General features: G+C 39.2%; 1 protein-coding gene across 4 annotated transcripts in view; it reads right to left on the bottom strand.

Annotated features, from left to right (window-relative positions):
- The window catches only part of EEF1E1 (eukaryotic translation elongation factor 1 epsilon 1), a 42,975-nt gene extending 22,631 nt beyond the window's left edge, over nt 1-20,344 (bottom strand). For 3 of the 4 annotated variants that reach the window (XM_019830265.3, XM_003985822.6, XM_019830266.3), the window contains exons 1-3: nt 20,212-20,344; nt 13,980-14,180; nt 6,582-6,677 (exon numbers count right to left, since the gene is read on the bottom strand). In XM_019830265.3, coding sequence (XP_019685824.1) covers nt 6,582-6,677; nt 13,980-14,180; nt 20,212-20,298 — 384 coding nt within the window. In that variant the 5' untranslated portion in view covers nt 20,299-20,344. Of the gene's footprint in view, nt 1-6,581; nt 6,678-13,979; nt 14,181-17,843; nt 17,876-18,879; nt 18,917-20,211 lie in introns of those variants that run through there. The other variant, XM_023253692.2, reaches the window with a different exon arrangement.
- Between the last annotated feature and the right edge of the window lie 4,617 nt (nt 20,345-24,961).

The raw sequence follows: 24,961 nt of genomic DNA, 5'->3' as shown, positions 1-24,961 counted from the left end.
ATTGCAAGTCTAACAGGAGATGGGGGGTGAATTTTCTTCATTCATTCATTCATTCATTCACACATACATACGTAGGTAAACTCAAAATCAACTTCAGCAAACCTCTTTACCAATAGTTAAAGCAAACAGAACAAGTTCCACTCCAACTCGATTTTGTGTTAGCTGCTGCAATATATGATTCAAATCTGACCGCTTCCTTACAATTTACTCTTTTCAAAACTTCCATTTAAAAGTCTCCACTCAGCGACTGTGTGAGATGTTATTTTTAAGGATGAATTAAAACACACTGAGAAGAAAGCATTTCCAAACAATAAAGTGCTTGTTTGATCTATGATCTACGTTCAAGTTATTCAATCAGATTCCAAACATAAGTCAAAAGGGCAATGTCTGTTTACTATTTACATTTCAGAACAGCATTTGCTATCATGGAGGACTGGCTAATGCTGCTCCTCAGACTATTATTTAAAGTAATAACAATAAAATATAACACACAGCAAAACCAATATTCTCCAACTTAAAACTTTCACATTTAGAGTCTCCAGTATAGAGATTATCAGCAGATGGTATGAAATAATTTCTATTCCAAGAGCTTCTAAACCTTCTTCTAACATTTCCAATCTATTCCAACAAGATGGATCTATTTCAGAGAATGTGAATCTGTTCATTTTCCCTCAGAAAATTGTGCCAATGGGGTACCTTGGTGGCTCAATCGGTTACGCATCTGACTCTTGATTCAGGCTCAGATCATGATCCCAGGGTTGTGGGATCGAGCCCCGCATCCAGCTCCACGTTGGGCATGGAGCCTGCTTAAGATTCTCTCCCTCTGCCCTTGCCCGCAAGTGCACGTTCTCTCGTTCTCTCAAAAAACAAAAAAACCTCAAGTGACAGAAATACACAAGAGCTTTTCCAAAAGGCTCAGGCTACCACTTACCCTCCTTTTAAACTGTAGAGTTTGTCCCCTGAGGCTGAGAAAATTATGACTGATCGATTTGTTAGCTCTCTTCTACATTTTTGGTAGACGTTCTATTTCTCAACTCACCATAAACAAACAAAAAACAGATCCCACCCCACCCCCCAAGTAACCTTACAGGTTTTTAGAACTTTTAGATGGGACCCCCTGGGCCACTTCACTTACAACACTGGTTTCACAGCATCCCTTTCTAGTCGGCTTCTTTTCCTTTCTTGCAACAGGAAACACAATGCAACTTTCCAGTCACCATTTCCTGCTTCTCACTGGCCCACAGGCCACTGTGTCTACAGTGACGATGCTTGACTCTTTCTACCTAATCATTCCTTTTTATTTATATTGGCTCTCTATACCTAGCCTGAACTTCAAAGCCAAACAGATAATATTCTTAGACACTAATTTCCCATGAAGACACATGAGAAACACTTTAAGTGACCCATTCCAGATTGGGCTGTAAGGCTGGTTTGCTATCTTTCCGACTGGCACCATGCAACCCCTGGGACAATCTTTATGGTTAGTGTTCTTGGACAGCACCACAGCAATTTCTTTTACTTTTCCTTTCTTTCCTAAAAGAACGACATACCTCCACTCGTGTTGCAGACTTCAGAACAAATGTAATTTAATTGATAACAATCTGATAGTCAGGCAACAGATAACCCTACAAAGGATTTTCATAATCTTGAGCAACAGTCTGCTCACAGGGACTGCTATCTACTAGTGAAATCACTTTAGGAAAGCAATGAGTCACTGGTATGACAATAAACAGCCACACTAACTGGCAGTTTAACAAAGGGAGAACAACATAATATTCCTCAAAGGGAATTACGACAGACCAGATCTTATAATTAGAGTAACTTAGCCACAACTAAAGTTGGGCTTACACTGAAACAAAATACTGTGGGATTATTTGAGGACTTGAAGGTTCCCTGACTGCTGTTTAGTGCACTGCGTTGATTACATACGAAGGATTTAATAATGTGAAAACAAAGGAACGCATGAGGGCAAAGATAAATATATACCGCCAAAGCAAATAAAGCACAAAAACTGTCGGATGAATATGAGCAGGTAGCCAAACTGAACTGCACATCGATTCTGTCTGAACTTAATGCCCAGTAATCACCTTTTCTCATATGGATAGATTTACACCTAACTCAGCAGGGATGTCATTTAACACCACAGTGCAAGGCCATCACAGTAGAGGTTTTAGTCTGTGAGGGGTTCCTTGAGAAGTTGTTCTCTGACGTACTCTGCCTGCACTTGGACCGGGGTCGGAGACACACTTTGGTTATGTACTCATTTCATGAAGCCAAATGGATGCCTTGCTACGTGATGTACATATTATTCTACTCACTTTTGTTTTGAAAAAGAGAAGTATAATATCCTTCATCATAGTATCCTAGGTCACTACATGTAAAGAAGGTATACATTCCGAAACAGGAAAATATAAATAGGCATGGATCATTAAATATTCTTAACGTAACCCTAATTTTAACATGCTGCATTGGACAAAATACTTCTAAACTGCTTGAAAGCCAAACACCCTTGGGAGCACCTAAGTAACTTTGCAGCTCATGCTATGACTATTTTGCATTATAGAATTATGACCTTGGTCACTCTGCTGGCAAAGAAATTCCATACAAGCTCCCTCCTTCTCAGAGTATTTCCTTTCCCTACCACGTGACCTGCATAAGCCAGAAGAGAGAAAAATGTAAATACATACTCAGGTTGTAAGAGTTACACTTCATTACTGTCTTTTTTTTTTTTTTTTTTTTTAATTAGATGGGAGAAATGGCTCTTTGTCAGTGAGAGCTCGACACTACGAGGCAGGCCTAGTGAAGGCCCGACAGGCCTTCCCTACCTGCAGATAGCGCCACATGTAAGCTTAGATTACATTTCTCCTAGTGTTAAGCTTTAAAATGAAATAGTGTCACACTCAAATGTTTTAAAAATGTCAACAAGAGTGTTGTGGTTGTTAGACGGATGTTGTTCTTGTGCCTCTCTGGAAAGTAGCCACGCTCTTGGCTATGAACTCTCCCTTGAGTCAAGCCACAGATGCCTCCTAGTTGAAAGATGGAGGTTTCCCACCAGGATAAAGATACACAGATACCATAAGAGCAATCTTTAGCTTGTGGGCTTTTGCATTTGGAAATGAGGTAAACCATGCCATGTCACCCTTCTACATTCAAAAAGCTACTAAAATATTTTGAATCTGGAACGGACTAAAAGGAGGCTGGGGTGATCAAAGAATTTCAGCTCTACTTCCACTGGCTTCACATTCAAATAAGATAATTTTAGATTTAATCATACTGAAGCTTAAAACTAAAGATCACACTCTCAAGATTTACAACCTAAAACAGGAAACACAAAGAGGAAGAGATTGCTAAGTACTGCTGATCTCAATAAGCACCTAGTTGTACGATGCGTTTGCTAAGAGCTGCGAGGTGTACATGATATGACATGACCTTCTTCAGTCCCCTTATTTTGCCTGAAATGGAGTCTTACCTCTTCTAAGCATAAGGAAACATCTGTCCCACTTTATTCTTGTTGTATCAGTAATGACTAATAATTATTAATAACCCTCCTTTCACTGTCAAAGTGTTGTTCTGGATGAGAAATCCTATGATCATCCTACTTAAATGCAATTATTTATATTCAAACTTATCATTAGCTTTCTGAAGCAATGAAAATTCCCTTAGATAGCTAAAGCCACCCAAATCCTGCAGATATTGTTCTGACAATTTGATGATTCTACATTTTACTTTACTCCATCTGCCTCTTTAATTGTTCACATAATATTCTGACCAGAAATTAGCCCTTTGCTTTATTCAATAATTCTCTTCCTGTAAAATGGTCTTATTTCTTTGAAGAGATCAACAGTTGCTTGAAAACAAGCTTTATACTTCTTTTATGTCTCTCAAGGATAGTAAAATGGGCACATATAATAAACTCAGTTTAAGTATCGTCGTGAGAACACAGACTATTAGGCTGAGTGAAGGACCGTACCTAGGTGGTTACCGTGACGATGTTACAGAACTGAGCACAATCCCTCAGGGATCTTAGAGGAACAATGCTTAATAAGCCAAGTAAATCCAACTGAGGAATTAGAGCTTGAACAGGGCGTGAAGAAAAACTATCATACATTATGGTATTTGACAGCATACGAAGGGCATCCCCACACATTGTGACACTTGCAGCAGAAGACAGACTTTGTCTTGGCCCTTCCAAAACCCAGGCGGTCTTTGAACAAAGCACTAGTTTCCTTCTGTATAATAAGAGGGTAGTACCACTAGTTCCGTCTCCTTTATCTGAGGTACAAGGAGAAAATATACATAAAACTGAAAAATACAGAGAAATATGTTAATTACATTAGTCAGTGTTCGTGGAGGGGAGTGTAGACGGTATGCACTTGGGAGGCATTATGTCTGACAGCGGTGTTATAGTTACGAATTGCCGTAGTCTCTGACTCAAGCAGTTTACGATTTGAAAGAGAAATTTTCCAAGAAGAATTACAGTATAAAGGAAACAAGCCAGAGCTGAGGGAGGCTGGGAGGCACAAAGAGAAACCGAGGAAAGAGCACTTCAGTAGGCTTCAGGAGCCCGAGGGGACCTCACCAGGAAATCAGTGCTGTAGCTGAGTGACCCTTGGTGAAATGTGAGCGAATCTGGGAGGAAGATAAGGGCTGGGCCCAGGCAGCGAATGAGAAGAGCAGAGTGAGGGCCCTGAGCAGAGGGGGCGCAGGGCAAGAGACCAGGGAGTATGTTACGGCCGAGGGAGAGGCATGTGGGGAGAATGATGGCAATGAGGCTGGAGGGTCAACATGAAGAAGGGGCTCCCGTCTGGGCAGTGAGGAGCTACTTCATTATTTTGAGAAAGAAAGACACATTCATGAGAAAAATCGCTTGGGTGGCAATGAAGATGGACTGTATGAGAGGAGACTGGTGGCAGGAGGCCATTTCAACAGCACTGACAGAAGATAATGAATTCTGGAACTAGGGCAATATCACCCAGGATCGCAGCAAGATGTATGTGAGAGGCATCCCGGAGGTGGAAACAAAAGAACCTGATTAATTGGATGCACGAGGCACGGAATACAGAAAATGGGTTATTTTTTTCCACAAGGAAGAAGATCGGTGTTGGGAGGAAGTTTCAGGGGGAGATAGACGTAAGGAAGCCCAAACTCCCTGGTTTCCAGACATGGTTTTGCCACTAACAGTGTGATCTCAAAGAAGACATATGACCTCTCTATGCCTCTCTTACTTCATCTGTGAAATGGGGATAATAATAATAGTACCTACCTGATAGGGCTGTTATAAGGATTAAATGAGTTAACACTTATGAAGAATAGAGAACACAGTGAGTTCCATATAATTGTAAATAAATTTAGGATGGGAAACAATTTAAAGAGATTGACCAGATAAGGGGAAAAATGGCAGATATGAGGAAGAAAGGATGTAACATTTGACAAGATCCAGAAATGGGGCAGGAGGGGGAGTTCAAGTAAGAGAGCAGAAAAGGGAGACAAGAGGGATGCATGCATGGGGGCAGGGCAGGGGGGCTGGAAGATGGGGGGAAGATGAGGGCATTCAAATCAATAGCCTCCACCTTATAGCTGAAAGAGGGAGGAAGGCTCCGAGATAATGAAGATAAAGGAGGAGGGAAAAGGAGGGGTTAAGGAAAGCGCTAAGGGTCTGGAAGTATGCCTAGGAGGAATGAAGAGCTGATGCAGATGAGAGCCCGGCTGAAACTGAACAGTATAAATTCATAGTGGCACCAATCTGCAGCTTTGTGATTTTTCCCACAGACCTCAGCCTGGACAAGGACATAACATGGAAGCATTTATTAGAACTGACCAAGAGGTGGGGATTTACAGGGAAAGGGTGGTGAATGTACAGTGGAGCAAAGAAGCTGAAGATACTAGTAAGAGTATTTGAAGTAACACAAAAGGAGATCCAGGTTGGATGGAGAAAAAGTACGTAGGTTTGGAAAAAGGGAAGGGATCCAGTTGCTTCAGATAATGACGGGATGAGTAAGAGATTAAGAGCTAAGAAGTAGAGGTTGTACAGAAGATGTGGTACTGGAATTAAGAATTAGAAGGAGGGGCACCTGGGTGGCTCAGCTGGTTAAGCATCCAACTTTGGCTTACATCACGATCCCACAGTTCAAGGGTTCGAGCCCCGCATCGGGCTCTGTGCTGACAGCTCAGAACCTGAAGCCTACTTCAGATTCTGTGTTTCCCTCTCTCTCTGCCCCTCCCCGGCTTGTGCTCTCTCAGAAATAAATAAACATTAAAAAAAAAAAAAAAGGAATTAGAGAGGGGGAGGGTGATGATGGGGGGCTAGTCCAGGCCATGATGACAGTCAAGTCTACGTTATGGCAAGAGAAGTAGCTGCGAACAGGAGCAGAGACAAGAACAGGAAGCAAACAGGTCAAGGAACAGGAAGCTACTGCATTTGATGGATTATGTGGAAGGAATATGTGCATAAGGTACTTTGTATAAAAAAATTCATTTTTATTTGAAAAGGTGAAATGCAAATTTGATTTAAATTCAAGACAAATAAAAAAATCATTCTGAACATTACAGAGAAAAAAGCTAACAACTATTCAAATACTCACTATAAAGCGATGGAGTCCATAGTACAACAGGATATCTGCTAAGGTAAAGTTATATCCTGTAAGGTAGACTTTATCTTCAAGATACGAATTAAGATCCTAGAAAAAACAAATAAGATATTAATCTAAAAAGCGGTAATAATCAAGTCAACTACCATATCATTAGATTTGGAACATTTAGAAGACTATTAGAAAACAAAACACTGACTTTTAATTTTTTAATTTCTGACATTAATAGACTCAGATTCATTCAAAAGAACCGATCATAAACCAATCGCCTCATTTTGAAAAATAGGGTAAACGTTATTAGTCTTATTTTAAAGAAATAAAAAAACATTAAAAATGTTATTCAAAATACCATCTATGTCCATTTCAAAGGCATGCATTTTTCCCCCCAGGGTTGGGGAGATCATTTTGTAAATTATGATGTTAGATTTACTTTTTCCATCAAAATATAAAAAAAACTCTTCAATAATTTCTCTTAAGAGTACTATATAATTTACTGGCTTGATGTATTTTTTATATATGCATATTTAAAAAGTTTTAATTGCAGTAGAATCATGTTACCATCTTACCCACTTTTAAGTGTAAATATCAGGAATATTCATACTGTTGTGTAACCAATCTTTGGAATTTTTTCATCTTACGGAACTAAAACTCCGTCCTATATTGACATATATTTGGAACTCTGCATCCCAAGGCAACAGAATATACTTTCTTCTCGAGTGCACATGGAACATTCTCCAAGATATATCACAACATACTGGGTCACAAAATAGTCCTTAGGAAGTGTAAAAGAATTGAGATCATAGCATGCACACTTTCAGACCACAATGCTATGAAACTTGAAATCAACCACAGGAAAAAGCCTGGAAAACCTCCAAAAGCATGGAGGTTAAAGAACACCCTACTAAAGAATGAGTGGGTCAACCAGGCAATTAGAGAAGAAAGTAAAAAATATATGGAAACAAATGAAAATGAAAATACAACAATCCAAACGCTTTGGGATGCAGCAAAGGCAGTCCTGAGAGGAAAATACATTGCAATCCAGGCCTAGCTCAAGAAACAAGAAAAATCCCCAAAAGAAAATCTAACAGCACACCTAAAGGAAATAGAAGCAGAACAGCAAAGACACCCCAAACCCAGCAGAAGAAGAGAAATAAAGATCAGAGCAGAAATAAACAATATAGAATCTAAAAAAACTGTAGAGCAGATCATTGAAACCAAGAGTTGGTTTTTTGAAAAAATAAACAAAATTGATAAACCTCTAGCCAGGCTTCTCAAAAAGAAAAGGGAGATGACCCAAATAGATAAAATCATGAATGAAAATGGAATTATGACAACCAATCCCTCAGAGATACAAACAATTATCAGGGAATACTATGAAAAATTATATGCCAACAAACTGGACAACCTGGAAGAAATGGACAAATTCCTGAACACCCACACACTTCCAAAACTCAAAACAGGAAGAAACAGAAAACTTGAACAGACCCATAACCAGCGAAGAAATTGAATCAGTTATCAAAAATCTCCCAACAAATAAGAGTCCAAGGCCAGATGGCTTCCCTGGGGAATTCTACTACACATTTAAAGCAGAGATAATACTTATCCTTCTCAAGATGTTTCAAAAAATAGAAACGGAAGGAAAACTTCCAGACTCATTCTATGAAGCCAGCATTACTTTGATTCCCAAACCAGACAGAGACCCAGCAAAAAAGAAGAACTACAGGCCAATATCCCTGATGAATATGCATGTAAATATTCTCAACAAGATACTAGCAAATCGAATTCAACAGCATATAAAAAGAGTTATTCACCATGATCAAGTGGGATTCATTCCTGGGCTGTGGGGCTGGTTCAACATTCGCAAATCAATCAATGTGATACATCACATTAATAAAAGAAAAGAACCATATGATCCTGTCAATCGATGCAGAAAAAGCATTTGACAAAATTCAGCATCCTTTCTTAATAAACTTGAGAAAGTAAGGATAGAAGGAACATACTTAAACATCATAAAAGCCATTTATGAAAAGCCCACAGCTAATATCATCCTCAATGGGGAAAAACTGAGCTTTCCCCCTGAGATCAAGAACAGGGATATCCACTCTCACCACTGCTGTTTAACATGGTGTTGGAAGTTCTAGCATCAGCAATCAGACAACAAAAAGAAATCAAAGGCATCAAAATTGGCAAAGATGAAGTCAAGCTTTCACTTTTTGCAGACATGATATTATACATGAAAAACCTGATAGACTCCACCAAATGTCTGCTAGAACTGATACATGAATTCAGCAAAGTCGCAGGATACAAAATCAATGTACAGAAATCAGTTGCATTCTTATACACTAATAATGAAGCAACAGAAAGACAAATAAAGAAACTGATCCCATTCACAACTGCACCAAGAAGCATAAAATACCTAGGAACAAATCTAACCAAAGATGTAAAAGATCTGTATGCTGAAAACTATAGAAAGCTTATGAAGGAAATTGAAGAAGATACAAAGAAATGGAAAAACATTCCGTGCTCATGGATTGGAAGAATAAATATTGTCAAAATGTCAATACTACCCAAAGCTATCTACACATTCAATGCAATCCCAATCAAAATTGCACCAGCATTCTTCTCGAAGCTAGAACAAGCAATCCTAAAATTTGTATGGAACCACAAAAGACCCCAAATAGCCAAAGTATTATTGAAGAAGAAGATCAAAGCAGGAGGCATCACAATCCCAGACTTTAGCCTCTACTACAAAGCTGTAATCATCAAGATAGCATGGTATTGATACAAAAACAGACACATAGACCAATGGAATAGAGACTCCAGAATTGGACCCACAAAAGTATGGCCAACTAATCTTTGACAAAACAGGAAAGAATATCCAATGGAAAAAAGACAGTCTCTTTAACAAATGGTGCTCGGAGAACTGGACAGCAACATGCAGAAGAATGAAATTAGACCACTTTCTTACACCATTCACAAAAATAAACTCAAAATGGATAAAGGACCTAAAAGTGAGACAGGAAACCATCAGAACCCTAGAGGAGAAAGCAGGAGAAAAACCTTTCTGACCTCAGCCGCAGCAGTATCTTACTTGACACATCTCCAAAGGCAAGGGAATTAAAAGCAAAAATGAACTATTGGGACCTCATGAAGATAAAAAGCTTCTGCACTGCAAAGGAAACAATCAACTAAAGGCAACCGGCGGAATGGGGAAAGATATTTGCAAATGACACATCAGACAAAGGGTTAGTATCCAAAATCTATAAAGAACTCACCAAACTCCACACCCGAAAAACAAATAACCCAGTGAAGAAATGGGCAGAAAACATGAATAGACACTTTTCTAAAGGAGACATCCAGATGGCCAACAGGCACATGAAAAGATGCTCAACGTCACTTCTCATCAGGGAAATACAAATCAAAACCACACTCAGATATCACCTCATGCCAGTCAGAGTGGCTAAAATGAACAAATCAGTAGACTATAGATGCTGGCGAGGATGTGGAGAAACAGGAACCCTCTTGCACTGTTGGTGGGAATGCAAACTGGTACAGCTGCTCTGGAAAACAGTGTGGAGGTTCCTCAAAAAATTACAAATAGATCTACCCTATGACCCAGCAATAGTACTGCTAGGAATTTACCCAAGGGATACAGGAGTGCTGATGCATAAGGACACTTGTACCCCAATGTTTATATAGCAGCACTCTCAACAATAGCCAAATTGTGGAAAGAGCCTAAATGTCCATCAACTGATGAATGGATAAAGAAACTGTAGTTTCTACACACAATGGAATACTACTTGGCAATGAGAAAGAATGAAATACGGCCTTTTGTAGCAATGTGGATGGAACTGGAGAGTGTTATGCTAAATGAAATAAGTCACACAGAGAAAGACAGATACCATTATGTTTTCACTCTTACGTGGATCCTGAGAAACTTAACAGAAGACCATGGGGGAAAGGAAGGGAAAAAAAAAAAAAAAAGTAAGAGAGGGAAGAAGCCAAACCATAAGAGACTCTTAAAAACTGAGAATAAACTGAGGGCTGATGGGGGGTGGGAAGGAGGGGAAAGTGGGTTTTGGGCATTGAGAAGGGCACCTGTTGGGATGAGCACTGGGTGTGGTATGGAAACCAATTTGACAATAAATTTCATTAAACAAACAAACAAATAAATAAATAAATAAAATAAAACTCTGTCCTATTAAACAACTCCCCATCTCCCCCACCCCAGACCCTGGCAACCACCATCTTTCTGTTTCTATGCACTGATTACTTTCAATACAGCATATAAGTGAACTCATAGAGAGTTTGTCTTTTTGTGAGTAGCTTATACTTAGTATAAGTCAGAATTTTACGTGAGTCAGAATTTTCTTCCTTTTGGGGCTTGATAATATTCCATTGTTTACATATATCAAATTTTGTTCATCGATTCATCCATCAAAGGACCCTTGGATTGTTTCCATCTCTCAGCTATTGTCAATAATATTGCTATGGACATGAGTGTACAAATATCTCTTTAAGACCCATTGTGAATTATTTTGGGTATATATCCTTAAAATAGAATTCATGAGGATGTTTTAGCTATAAAGACTCTCAAGGTTGTCACCTTTAGACTAAAAAACTACAATTAAATAATATTTTTGATTAGTGATATAAATCAAATTGTCCCTACCACATTATAGAATTTCACATATTCAGATATTCACAGAACCCATGTTTGATGTTCATTTCCTTTGTTTTAAAGTCTTTCCCATGCCATTGCCAAACTTTATCAGATATTTTCCCCCTACAGAGTTCTGAGTTTTCTGTTTTCCTAATTAGTTTTAAACGTCCTAATAATATTGAAAAAGTGGTATAATAAACAGCTATATATCCTCTTTCTAGATTCAACAAATGTTAATGTTTTGCAATGCCTGACATTTTGAAATTCTGTATTACCTTATTTGTGAACCATTTAAACTTACAATCATGGTTTTAGCCTGAAATGGAACTCTAGAGAGTAAGAAGTAAACCCTTTCATAATACTCTATTAGCAAAAGTTTTAAAAATAAGTAATACAAAGATAAATAGCCCATTATAAAACTGGGCAAAGAATACATAAAAGCAAATTTTTAAAAATCATTTAAATTCAGGTACAACTATATGATGCAATATTAACAGGTTATCAAATAGGTAGTATAAATGAATATTTAGGGACATAAAAGATATTCAGAACTTACTGTCAATGAACAACAAAAAAACAAGTTACAGTGTCCAATAGCTACCCACTTTTAAAATAAAATGCACACATGCATATACAGAAAGGAAAAGCCTGTAAACAGCACAAAAGGAGTTCAATAATATCTGACAACTAAAGTGTTAGTAGCAGTTCTCTCTTGGTGGGACTATAAATGCTTAAAATTTTTTTCCCTTATTTGTATTTCCTAAATTTCTTTAATAAGTATTTACTGTCTTGAAGATAAAAACACTATCACGAAATAGCAAAAAGCAAAGCAAAACAGAAGACAACACTTTCTCATCTATGCTCATATGGCCAAAAATCACACTGCAGTCCATTATACATACATTAGTCTCCCTAGCCAGTCTGCGTTCTGTAAGGACAGGGGCTGTGTTCTTACATCCTACCCTTAATGGGTCACTGGATCACAAGCCCTTAGAGCTGCATCTGACACATCATTGTAGGTACAGATTGGAAACTGTGGCAGGGCAAGGACAACCAAGTCACCTATCCCCTTGTACATTTCAAAAATGGTAGTATCTCTGGTCAGATTCTCTGGATTGGAATTTCAAATACTATTTATATATCCCATATACAACGTTTTGGTGGAATTACTTCCATGTGCCTAATACCAAATCTCTGAATACACCTTTGGACTTATAAACCCAATTCAGTGAAATCCTGTTCATATCTTTCAGAATTAAGTACTATTACTATCCTTTCTTCTGGGAAATTACAAGAGATAGTTACATTTGCCTGAAATCTCACATTCACTGAGAGAATAGATATGCTTGCTTCCCTTTGGAAATGCTGCTGAGCACGGCAGAGGCCAGCAGGAAGGGTCAGTGTGGATATTAAGCATGAATAGTTGATCAGGATAGCACCTATAAAGAAACAAGGCCTGAAATCTACCAGTTCTCTTGATGATATCTATCAAGAATATAGTTTCGGGGCGCCTGGGTGGCGCAGTCGGTTAAGTGTCCGACTTCACCCGGGTCACGATCTCGCGGTGCGTGAGTTCGAGCCCCGCGTCAGGCTCTGGCTGATGGCTCGGAGCCTGGAGCCTGTTTCCGATTCTGTGTCTCCCTCTCTCTCTGCCCCTCCCCCGTTCATGCTCTGTCTCTCTCTGTCCCAAAAATAAATAAAAAACGTTGAAAAAAAAAAGAATATAGTTTAAACCATTTCCCCGAGTGATAAATGAAAAGCTTTTCGTACTATGAGACCTTCTTACACAACTTACACTACCAATTTACACAATGGGAATAAAATTAGAAAACAGAAGGCATTCCTGCAGTGGTATGTGGTTGTCTGGATGATTTCTAAGGTTCCTTCAAATTCTAAACTTCTATAAAAATTTTTTAATCTGCTTTATTTTTATGTAATTAATAAAAAATATCATTTGGAATTAAAAACAATTTTTTAATGTTTATTTTTTTTGGGGGGGGAGGGGTAGAGAGAAAGGGAGACACAGAATCTGAAGCAGGTTCCAGGCTCTGGGCTGTCAGTAGCAAATCTAATGTGGGGCTCGAACCCACAAACCAGGAGATCATGGCCTAAGCTGAAGTTGGATGCTTAATTGACTGAGCCACCCAGGTGCCCCACAATGTTTTTTATTATTGGTGATTCTGGAGCCATGTTCAGTTTATACCTTATATCAATAGATTCTTTTATTCTGATCTAGCTTCTTTGGAAAGAAAATACAAATCTTAAAGCAATACGTCTCAAGGGAAAAAATGTGGGCTTTCTCAGATCAATCTAACAGTGTTTTTTAGTAACTCCCAAAGATTCTGATTCCCTTCTTGCCCTTGACAAAGTACTTTACTGCTGAATGGAGAAAATAAGTATTAAGACATTACATTAAATAAAAATCATGCAAGTAATTGTTGACTATGATGAACGTTATGAGAAAAAGGACATACAATAAGTACCTACATCTGTTAGAGAGACAGAGGTGGCTGAGAACATTTCTGAGGAAGGGGTATCTGAGCTGAGATCTGAAGGCAGAGGGGGCTGGTGGACTCTTACCAGTACAGGTAGTAACAGGTACAAACTACCCTGTGGCAAAAGGAAACAATAAGGCCCATAGCTTCAGCTACTGAATCTCAGGGGAGAGAGAGCTTCCTGCTATTAACAGTTCACGCATTTATTTTAGCCTTTACAGAGAATCACAATACCTTCAACAGAGTGCGGACATCGTCTTTACTGGAGTGCCCATCCACTCGAGTTACCCTGTACTCCAACCACTGCTGAACTACTGCTTTTTCTTCTGCGGTGCTCCCAAGCAAATATTCTTTGTTGGCCTGCTTGACAAGATGGGCTGCTATAGTAGTCAGTCCTGTTAGACTTGGACCGTTGTTTGTTTGAAGAACTGGAATCTTAAAAAGAAAAAATTCTTCAGATAAATTTAAAAAACAAGTACCATCATGTTTTTAAGTTCTATGTATCAAATCCCTCACTGTTTTTCCTTTTTAAAAAAAAATTTTTTTTTTTTTATTTTTTTTTTCAACATTTATTTATTTTTGGGACAGAGAGAGACAGAGCATGAACGGGCAAGGGGCAGAGAGAGAGGGAGACACAGAACCGGAAACAGGCTCCAGGCTCTGAGCCATCAGCCCAGAGCCTGACGCGGGGCTCGAACTCACGGACCGTGAGATCATGACCTGGCTGAAGTCGGACGCTTAACTGACTACGCCACCCAGGCGCCCCCCCCAAAAAAATTTTTTTTTTAACGTTTATTTATTTTTGAGACAGAGAGAGACAGAGCATGAACAGGGGAGGGGCAGAGAGAGTGGGAGACACAGAATCTGAAATAGGCTCCAGGCTCTGAGTTGTCAGCACAGAGCCCGACGCGGGGCTCGAACTCACGGACGGCAAGAGTGTGACCTGAGCCGAAGTCGGCCGCTTAACCGACTGAGCCACCCAGGCGCCCCCCTCACTGTTTTTTCGACAATCTAGGATTCTACTCTAAGGTACTAAATTATATACAAATGAAAATCAGCAAAATAGTTGTTCTATTATTTACAATTTGGTAACAGATGTTTGGAGTAAAACTCGTAGTAACATTGCAAAAATCAGTATGTTTCTACATAATTTATAACTATGCTTCTACAAGAGGAAAAAATGGAAGGCCTAATAATACTGCATTAATTTCAATCAAGTTTACCAATACCCTATTTTAGCAAGATGAACATACTTAAATAAACCTAACTTCTGTAATAACAAAAAGATACAATTATAGTAACACTGACTTAATGCTGATGTAGTTACAACAACCAAATGAGATCTAGGCTGCTTTTAGTGATATGTGATCTTAATATAATTAGCGATCTCATTAACTAGGTATGGACTGTGATGGTGACTTGGTTGCTATGAATTGCATATCCATCAATTCTGGAATTATTTAGAGTAAGGTCACTGTTGGCCAATATCTTATATTTTTAAAAACGTTCTAAAATATAATTGGGGCCAATGATAATAGTCTGGGCTTCAGGTAATCATCTGAAAAATAATACTGTTTTTGTTTCCCTTATTAGAACAAGTAATACAAAAGGTCAGCTTGTAAGAAATTGCTAATTAATTTAAATGTTTTTGATGTACAACCAAGCAAAGACCTATGAGAAATTTAAAAGAAAATGGGGAGGTGGGGTGCCTGGGTGGCTCAGTCAGTTGAACATCTAACTCTTGAGCCTGCTTGGGATTCTCTCTCCCCCTGTTCCTCTCCTTCTCTCTCAAAAATAAATAAACTTAAAAAAGAAAGAAAGAAAGAAAAAGTATCACCTGATGGGGAGACTGACCAATTACTCAAAAACAAGTATACAAGGGCACCTGGGTGCCTCAGTCAGTTAAGCGACCAACCCTTGATTTCAGGTCAGGTCATCTCAGGATTCCTGAGATCCAGCCCTGTGTCAGGCAGGCTCCTTGCTGACAGTGCAGAGCCTGCTTGGGATTCTCTCTCTGCCTGTCTTGAGCTCACACACACACATGCTCTCTCTCGAGCTCACACACACACATGCGCTCTCTCTCTCTCTCTCTCTCTCTCTCTCTCTCAAAGTAAATAAACATTAAAAAAAGTATACAGTCTAAACAACCCAAACAAACCAAACAAGAATATCTTCTTGGGAAGATGGCTGCTTTTTCCAGTCACTAAATAGTATCTGTACTTGTAAAGTGATTTACACTTTGTGGGACACTTTCATGCTCACATTTAGGTCAACAGGACCCTGTGAAGTATACGGAGAGATTAACATTTTCAGATACAAATTCAAAGGTTACCTCCTAAAAATTAAAGTAACAAAAGGTACTTTCTGGTTTTCCACTTCCTTACCTACTTCCCATTCACTACTTAGCTCCTTGAAATTTCACTTTTGCCTTCATACTCAAATGAAGCCTCTACCTCTAAGATCACTGATAATATCCTTTAAAAAAAAATGCATGGAGGGGCACCTGAGTGGCTCAGTCGGTTAAACATCTGACTGTGGCTCAGGTTATGATCTCACGGTTTGTGAGTTCGAGTCCTACACCAGGCTTTTTGCTGTCAGCACCTCTGGGGTTGCTGGTAACGTTCTATTCCTTGACTGTGTTGTTACCTACCTGTGTTCACTTTGTGGCAACTCATCAAGATTTATTCACTTTTCTGAATGTATGTTATATTTAAAAAACAAAACATTACAAAACCTGAAAAAGAACCTGCAAACAATGACTGTGTGTGGGGAAATGACATTTAATTCTAAAGAGGATTATTTGTAAAAATATATTATCCACAATCCCACCATGCTAACTCAAAAAATTCCCAGTTACCTTCTCATTTAATCACTACATCTTCTAAGTTGGAAAGTAATTTCATCATCATCTTACAAAGAATCAGGGTCACCTGCTTTGTAATGGCAAGGTGGATAATGTCAGGGTTTGGATAAAGTAAGACTGACTTGTAAAGTCCATTCTCTTTCCTTTATACAGCCTAAAGTACACAAATCTTGTATAGCTGCAATCATGGGGCACATGCTATTTTCATATTATTCTTAGAACGCCATGGTTTTCTAAGTAATCACCATCAGTGGCTATATAAGTAATATTCCAATGTGCTGATGTACCATAATTTAATGAACCATTCTCCCAAAGCTGGATCTTTGGATTGTTTTCAATTTTTTTTTAAATTTCTTTAAATAATCTCTACACCCAACGTGGGGCTTGAACTCATAACCCTAAGAGATTAAGAGTCATATCCTTTACTGACTGAGCCAGCCAGGTACCCCTGGATTTTCAATTAAACATTTTTTTTAATGTTTTATTATTTTTGAAAGAAAGAGAGAGAGAGAGAACGCTCAAGTGTGGGAGGAGCAGAGAAAGAGGGAGACACAGAATCTGAAACAGGCTCCAGGCTCTGAGCTGTCAGCACAGAGCCTGATGTGGGGATTGAACCCATGAACCACGAGATCATGACCTGAGCCTAAGTCAGACACTTAACCAACTGAGCCACCCAGGTGCCCCTGGATTGTTGTCAATTAAAAAAAACAAAAACAAATTTTTTTATGTTTATTTATTTTTGAGAGAGAGAGAGAGAGAGAGAGAGAGAGAGAGAGACAAGAGTGCAAGGGGGGAGGGGTAGAAAGAGAGGGAGACACAGAATCTGAAGCAGACTCCAGGCTCTGAGCTGTCAGCACAGAGTCTAATGTGGGGCTCAGAACCAACGGACCATGATATCATGACCTCAGCTGAAGTGGGAAGCTTAACTGACTGAGACACCCAGGTGCCCCGTCAATTTTTAATTATACTAGTCCCCCCTTATCTGTGGGGAAGATGTTCCAAGACCCCCAGTGGATGCCTGAAACCATAGGTTTGGATAGTACCAAATCTATGCATACTATGTTTTTTCCTACACATGAATACCTATGACAAAGTTGAAGTTATAAATTAGACACAGGAAGAAATTAACAGCAATAACTGATAATAAAGTAGAACAATTATAACAATATAACAAAAGTTATGTGAATGTGGTCTCTCTCTCTCTCTTTCTAAATATCCTATTCTACTATACTCACCCTTCTTGCCATGATGCGAGATGATGAAATGCCTATATAATTAGATGAAGTGAGGTGGACAGCATCAGCATTGTGACATAGTGCTAGGCTACTCCTGACCTTCTGACATAGTGTCTATTTCTGGACATGACTAACCATAGGGAACTGAAACTGCAGACATTGAAACTATGGATGGGGAGGTGGTAGACAGGTGACTAATGTATAATTGGTAATGTTACAGAGAATGCCTTATTGCTTGATGTGGAGAATGAAGGCAGAAGAAAAAAATTAAACTTTCTTACAACTTACAATCCATTGACAAGTCCTTGAGAAAGGCAGAGTGACCTTCCTCTAGAAACTCAACTGCCTTGATGTTAATACTGTGCTAAGGGGAAAAGGCAACCTAAGCTTAACATTAGCCTAATCTCCAGGAACCTGTAAGTCTCACAAAAAATTCCTTTGGAAACTTTCTTTATCTCTACCCCTCCTCAAAGATATATGTTACCAATCATCTTCCAAGCATGTGGCCCACTGATATACATCTGAAGGGTCTCAGGTTTTACTAGATAGTAGTAAATGACCTTTTCCTAACAACAGCTAGCCCCTCCAGGTCCTGGAAACCTTGATTCCAAACCCCTTAGAGACTTAGGCTATCCCTAACCCCCTCCCAAATTGAAAGTATATAATTAGCCACTCCTCACAACCCCAGTGCAGCTTTCTGCCCAAGGGTCCTGTCCCTGTGCTTTAATAAAACCACCCTTTTTGCACCAAAGACATGTCAAGAATTCTTTCTCAACTGTTCGCTCCTGAACTCCAACTTTTCATATCATTGCTGGCTTACTGCTGTCAGCTGTCTTCCCCCAAAATGACTGAATCTTTTCATATAATCCCAACCCTTTCCCCAAACACACAAATAGAAACTTTCAATAGCTACCCTCTGCTAAGACAAAAAAAAAAAAAAAAAAAAAAAAAAAGTTTCAATTAAAATAAAGTAAGAAACCATACTCTGAACTCCAAAGCCCTCACAATTGCCCTCAAACTATAATTTTGGACTTACTTTGCATTGCAGCACTTTTCATATTGGTCTACTTCTTGCTCCAAATTTCCCAATCTTTCATAATTTTGGTCTTACACACTTTCCATAGCAGCTTTTCTGTGAAGTTTACAAACCCAATCTCACAGTTAAAATTAACTTTCTCCTTTCACATTCCTCAACAATGTTTTCCTCCACTTAGTATATATTCCATTCTGCCCTAAATTGCCAAAGACTGTTTCTCATACTAGATAAGCCTCCAAGACTCATGTCTTGGCAATGTTCTCTAAAAAACAGAAACCGAACTAGGGAATAGTGGGCGAAGGGAAGGGATCAGCAAGAGGCCAGAGGAAAACGCAACAGCAGGCCTTTTGTCTCCAATGTCTACTTTGCCACCAATCAATGGGCTGATCTTAGGCAAGTCCCATGACTTTTCTAGGCTTCAGGTTAACTTATGTATAAAAACTACACAAGGACTGCTTTTTACCATGGGCCAAACTGAGGAACAGAAAAAGAAAAGCGTCACATGGAAAAAATCTCAAAGGGACGAAAAATGTATTTATCCAAAATTGTCTGCTTTACAATAATTCCTCTTTTCTAACACATTCCATCCACGTCAAACAACGATGTTTATGAAACACAAACGTTCTTCAACGCCCTGTCAACGCCCTGAGAGATCGGGAGTCCTTATACCTTCCCAGTCAATTTCATACCCAGTACCTTTCCCCTTCATTTTCTGCACGCTGCACACTGAACTTGAAAAACTCAGAAAAATCTTCCTTGAATCTCCCAGATTGGAGCAAAACCACTTATGTATTCTCTCAGACATCTGCGCTTCAATGTAGCACTTTTCACTTGTAATTAAAACAGCAGCAAAGTTTGTCCACCTAGAAAAAAACCAAGCTTCCGGAGGAGGAAGGAGTGAGTCCGTCTCAACCACTGCTGCATTCCCCAGCTCCAGCACTGCGCTACCTGGCATCCTGTTAGCTCTCTGGAGTGGCTGAATGACACTGAATGAAAGGTAGTGTTCTAGTGAATGCTGTCACTGAATGCAAACGCGGGGCCTCCAGACTGGACTCTTTGAGGGCCTTTCTCGCTTTCCCAGAACGGGATGACGACAATTTCCCAGGAGAAAACGTTCAGGCTGAACCCGAACTGGGGAGGTTCCCCTGCACCCTCTAGGAGCCAGGGCCGCAGGGGCAGACCGAGAGACGCCAGCCGGTCCTGCGGCGCAGACACGTGGGGAGAAGGAAAGCCGCCTCCTCATTCTGTCCGCCTTTGCCGGCCACCCCGTCCTACCTCAGCAAGCCCCGCTCCTGTCCACCTCTCCCCCTCCGCGCCGCCCCCGTTTCTCACCTGGCGCTCGCCCTGAGCGCTGTATTTGTTCCCTTTACTCAGTCCCAGGGACTTCTCCAGCAGCTTCAACTCCGCGGCCGCCGCCATCTTCCGGCAGGAGCTCTTGGCAGGGGCGGGACCAGGACAGCAAGGATCTCCTGCATTGGCTGGGAGGGAAGGCCCACTCCCACCAATGTCACCATCTATTGGCTGAACGCAAGGGGGGGCGTGGAAGTCTCGCAGAGCGCAGAGGCGGGGTCAAGGTAAGGGGCGGGGCAGAAGGATGGGTGTGAGACAGGTGCAGAGGTGGTAGCAAACAGCTGTAAGAGGTCTTGGAGCTCCCGAGCTTACTGGCAGAGCGGGGCTTTGCTGTTGCTGTAGACGGAGTCGGCAAACTTCTAGACAGCAGGCTGCTTTCCTGGCTGCTAGAGTTAACTGGTTAGCTGATTTGGCATGCTAAGAGTCTTTTTATGCATAATTGGAACCAAGATTTACTTTAGTTTGGCTTAGGAATCTGTGAATTTGAACAATCAAATTGAATAGCAAAGAGTTCACAATCTACGAGGAGTTTCTTACATGGTGTTAGTCATAGGAATTTTAGTAGCGTCGTAATGCTGTATTGGAAAAACTAATTTTCCGTCTGTCAATCTACAGTTTAATAGTAACAGTAGAAATATAAATTTAAAGACTATTTATAGAGCACTGGTATGTTAGATAACATCAAGCAATTCCTATGGCCCAAGAAAATCAGCCATTAATAGTTTTAATGAGCTTTATTTGCCATGCCACGAAGATAAAGTAATGATGTAATTTAAGTAGCTTTTTGCATGTAAATAAGCAATGCAGTGACGTTTCCCTCCTGAGCCGCTATATTCTTACATCTTCAAGACAGAAAATGGGTAGCATATGTTGAAGCCTTGAATTTCCAAAAGATTTCTAGAAAGATTTTTTTTTCCAAATTAAAGAGTGAATAAACAAAATTTATGTCAGTCTGAGAAAAATGGAAAAGAATTACTACAAGGTAGTTCACTAAATCAGAAATATGGAAGTTTCATGGAGAGTGCTGTCCCTGTGTGGCACCTTCCTTACTCCAAAATACTTAATGAGTTACCACTGGTAGCAGAATTAAATGTAGAGAAAAGAGAATTTGGCCAAATCAACATAAACAAAATACAAAAGAAATTCTGGTGTAAGTGGATTGTTGTGCATCTATTTTCTCTTTACTTTCCAAAATACAGAGAATTGAATGACTATTTCACTACTTCTAAAAAGGTCAGTACTCTAAGAAAATTCACATAATCTATTTTCAGTATTTAGGTTCAGTTTCTGTTTATAATGAAACATTTAAAAAAATCCCACAGTTAAGGGCGCTGGGGTGGTTCAGTCAGTTAAGCCTCCAACTCTTGATTTCTGCTCAGGTCATGATCTCACGGTTCCTGAGGCTTGATCTAAATTACCTGGTCTGAAGATTTGAGTTCTGGGATAAAAATAACTGAATGGATATTCCCCTAAATGATAGTTTGGGAAGTTTGAGTGGATAATCAGGTAAAATATCATCTTTTAATTTATGCACTTTGATTTGAATTATTGCGGATAGATTTGTAATTGAAAAGAAAATTTGTTTTAATGTAGAAAGCTTCCCTTCAAGCCCTGATAACTTTTAATACTGGATGTCTTCTTACTCTCTAGTATTCTTACTTTTGTTGTGGATATTAATGACTGGGGGAGAAAATTAACTACTGCAGGGCTGCTGAGATGAAAAGGAAGGGAGGTGGTGACACATAAAAAGAGGCAAATTTAAACCGGATTTCAGGAACCCAAAGATTCTGTTCTCTATTCAGCACTGTTTATGTCACTCTAGGCAGGGAGTTAGCCTCGTTGAGACTCAATTTCCCTAAATATAAACCCAATGGGCTTGGATTCTCTCTGGTTCCTTTTGGCATTGATATTCTGTTTTACAGTATTTAAGGTGATCATATGTTTCACTTTTTGCCTTAAAGTGAACATGTATTTTTGTATGACTAATGTAATTTTGTAATTGTAATTTTGAAATGTAACTGCACCACTAAAGCAAATTTGTATGGTTGGCTGGAAAGCCTTTTGCTGTGGCCAGCTGTGGTATATAAATATCATGGCTTGCTTGTTTTAAACAGAATTTAGGGGTAGAAATAGAGAGAGGGGTTTAGGTGTTCCTGACTACTCTCTTTTTTATTATTTTTTTATTTTTAAATGTTTATTTATTTTTGACAGAGAGATACAGAGCACAAGCGGGGAGGTGCAGAGAGGGAGACAGAATCTGAAGCAGGCTCCAGGCTCTGAGCTGTCAGCACAGAGCCCAACACGGGGCTCGAACTCACAAACCGCAAGATCATGACCTGAGCCGAAGTTGGATGCTCAACCAACTGAGCCACCCAGGCACCCCTGGATCAAAGTTCTGATTGGCATAATTTAGTCACTTGCTTGTGTCCTGGCTGTAAGCTAATCTGAGAAATAGAGTTTTGACTTCAGTATTCAGTATTCAAAGAATTGATTTTACACTTATCTCTAATATCATATCTAAATTATAGAAATAATGGAGGCGGTCATTATACATTGCTTATCTGCTCTGAAATGTGGAACAATATAACTATAAAAAATGCAGGGGCGCCTGGATGACTCAGTTGGTTGAGTGTCCGACTTCTGACTTTGGTTCAGGTCATGATTTCATGGTTCATAGATCAAGCCCTGCGTGGAGCTCTGTGCTGACAGTGTGGAGCCTTCTTGAGATTCTCTCTCTCTCCCTCTGCCCCTCTCCCCAACTTGCACATGCTCTCTCTCTCTCTCTCTCTCTCTCTAAGATAAAAAATATATAATTATTAAAAACTATAACTATTTGTAAGACTATCAAAAATGGGAAGATAAGATGATGAACATCCAGGAATGAGAGCAGCTTGCTGATCGCCCTGTTGGTGTTAATTAGAAGGAAAAAAAAGCTATTATTTTACATTAGGTGCTGAGGGAAAAGGAGGGAAGGAGAAAGAAAAGATTTCTAGCTAGTTCCAATATTGTTCATGATAGGCAACTGATAAGCAAAGAAGAGAGGATTTGATTAATATATAAAGGTAGTATTCTAAAGGTAACCTTAGAACAAAAATATAAACTTTCCTAAACACCAAAAGAAAGAGATAATGCAAGTAAATGGAACAGTCCATGTAAGTGGATGACTGTATGTCTGTCTCTACCAATATGACAGAAATAATGAGGCCAAGTATTGGCTGACAAGCAAAATTCACATTGTATTATTTATAAGACTACATCCAAAAAAACACAAAGGGCACTTTATAATGCTAAGGGCTAAAGATATATACCCCATATTATATGCCCCAGAATGTGACAAAATTTTTATCAAAGCAGATACAACAGGAGATGGTAGGAGAAGTAGAAACTCAGGAATAATAGGGGCTGTTAGTATATTTCTCTCAATCTGAGACAGAGCAAGTGGAAAAAAAAATCAGGAAGAATATAGAAAATCCAGATAAGAGAATCAGTAATGTAGAACACATGCATATGAACAAATCTCTGAAACCTGATAGATAGAGAAAACACCTTATGTGTTAGTTTTCCTGTGGCTGCTGTGGCAAATTCCTACCATCTTGGTGGATCAAAACAACAGAAATTCATTTTGTCACATTCTGGAGGCTAGAAGTTCAAAATCAGTTTCATTGTGCCCAAATCAAGATGTCGGCAGCTTGCCTCATTCCAATATTCAAGGCCAGAATCCTCAGATTTCTTTCTGTTCCGTCTTCACACAGCCCTGCTCTTTAGTTTGTCACATCTCCCTCTGCCCCTCTCTTATAAAGACACCTGTAGTTGCATATAGGGCTCAGTTGTACAATCCAGGATAATTTCCCCATCTACAAACCCTTAACTTAATCGTATCTGCGCAGACCTTTTTAATATTGCTTTATAGAGTAATATATTTTCATGTTCTAGAAATAAGACCTGATATTCTTGGGGCAATTGTCACCTACCATACCTTCATTTCACATGCACCCCTGGATCATTCATGAAAATTCATTGCATCTTTGGTCACAAAGAAAATAAATAAATTTGAAAAGTAATAAATTCTAAAGAATAAAAATAACAAAAGCATTATTTTTTTGACCACAATGCAATTGCATCAGAAACTAAGAATAAAATAAAAATTTAAAAAGACTTCTTTTAGAAATGTAAAAATGGGGGCACCTTTTTTGACCACAATGCAGTAGAATCATAAACTAAGAATAAAATAAAAATTTTAAGACTTCTTTTAGAACGTAAAAACAGGGGCTCAGTCAGTTAAGCATCCGACTTCAGCTCAGGTCCTGATCTTGCGGTCCATGAGTTCCAGCCCCACGTTGGGCTCTGTGCTGACAGCTCAGAGCCTAGAATCTGCTTGGGATTCTATCTCTCGCCCTCTCTCCCTGCCCCTCCCCCACTCACATTCTGTCTGTCTCTGTCTCTAAAAAATGAATAAGTATTAAAAAAAAAAAAAAAAGAAATGTAAAAACGTTTTAATAAGCGACTCTTGGACCAAAGAGGAAACACAGGATGAAATAGTAGAATTTGTGGATCTATGAATACAGTTATGAGAGGAAAATTTATACTATGAAATATTTATATTAATAACAATGAAAAATAAATTAAAATTGAAATGTAGATAGGGAATCTAAAAATAAGCCAAAAGAAAGCACAAGGAAAGAAGTGATAAATATTAAAAAATGTGTAAGAAAACAATAACAATGAGAGAGTA

The sequence above is a fragment of the Felis catus genome, chromosome B2, assembly GCF_018350175.1.
Source record: "Felis catus isolate Fca126 chromosome B2, F.catus_Fca126_mat1.0, whole genome shotgun sequence".
Lineage (NCBI taxonomy): Eukaryota > Metazoa > Chordata > Mammalia > Carnivora > Felidae > Felis > Felis catus.
The sequence above is the reverse complement of the archived record's forward strand: the minus strand, read 5'-3'. Positions and strand labels throughout refer to the sequence as shown.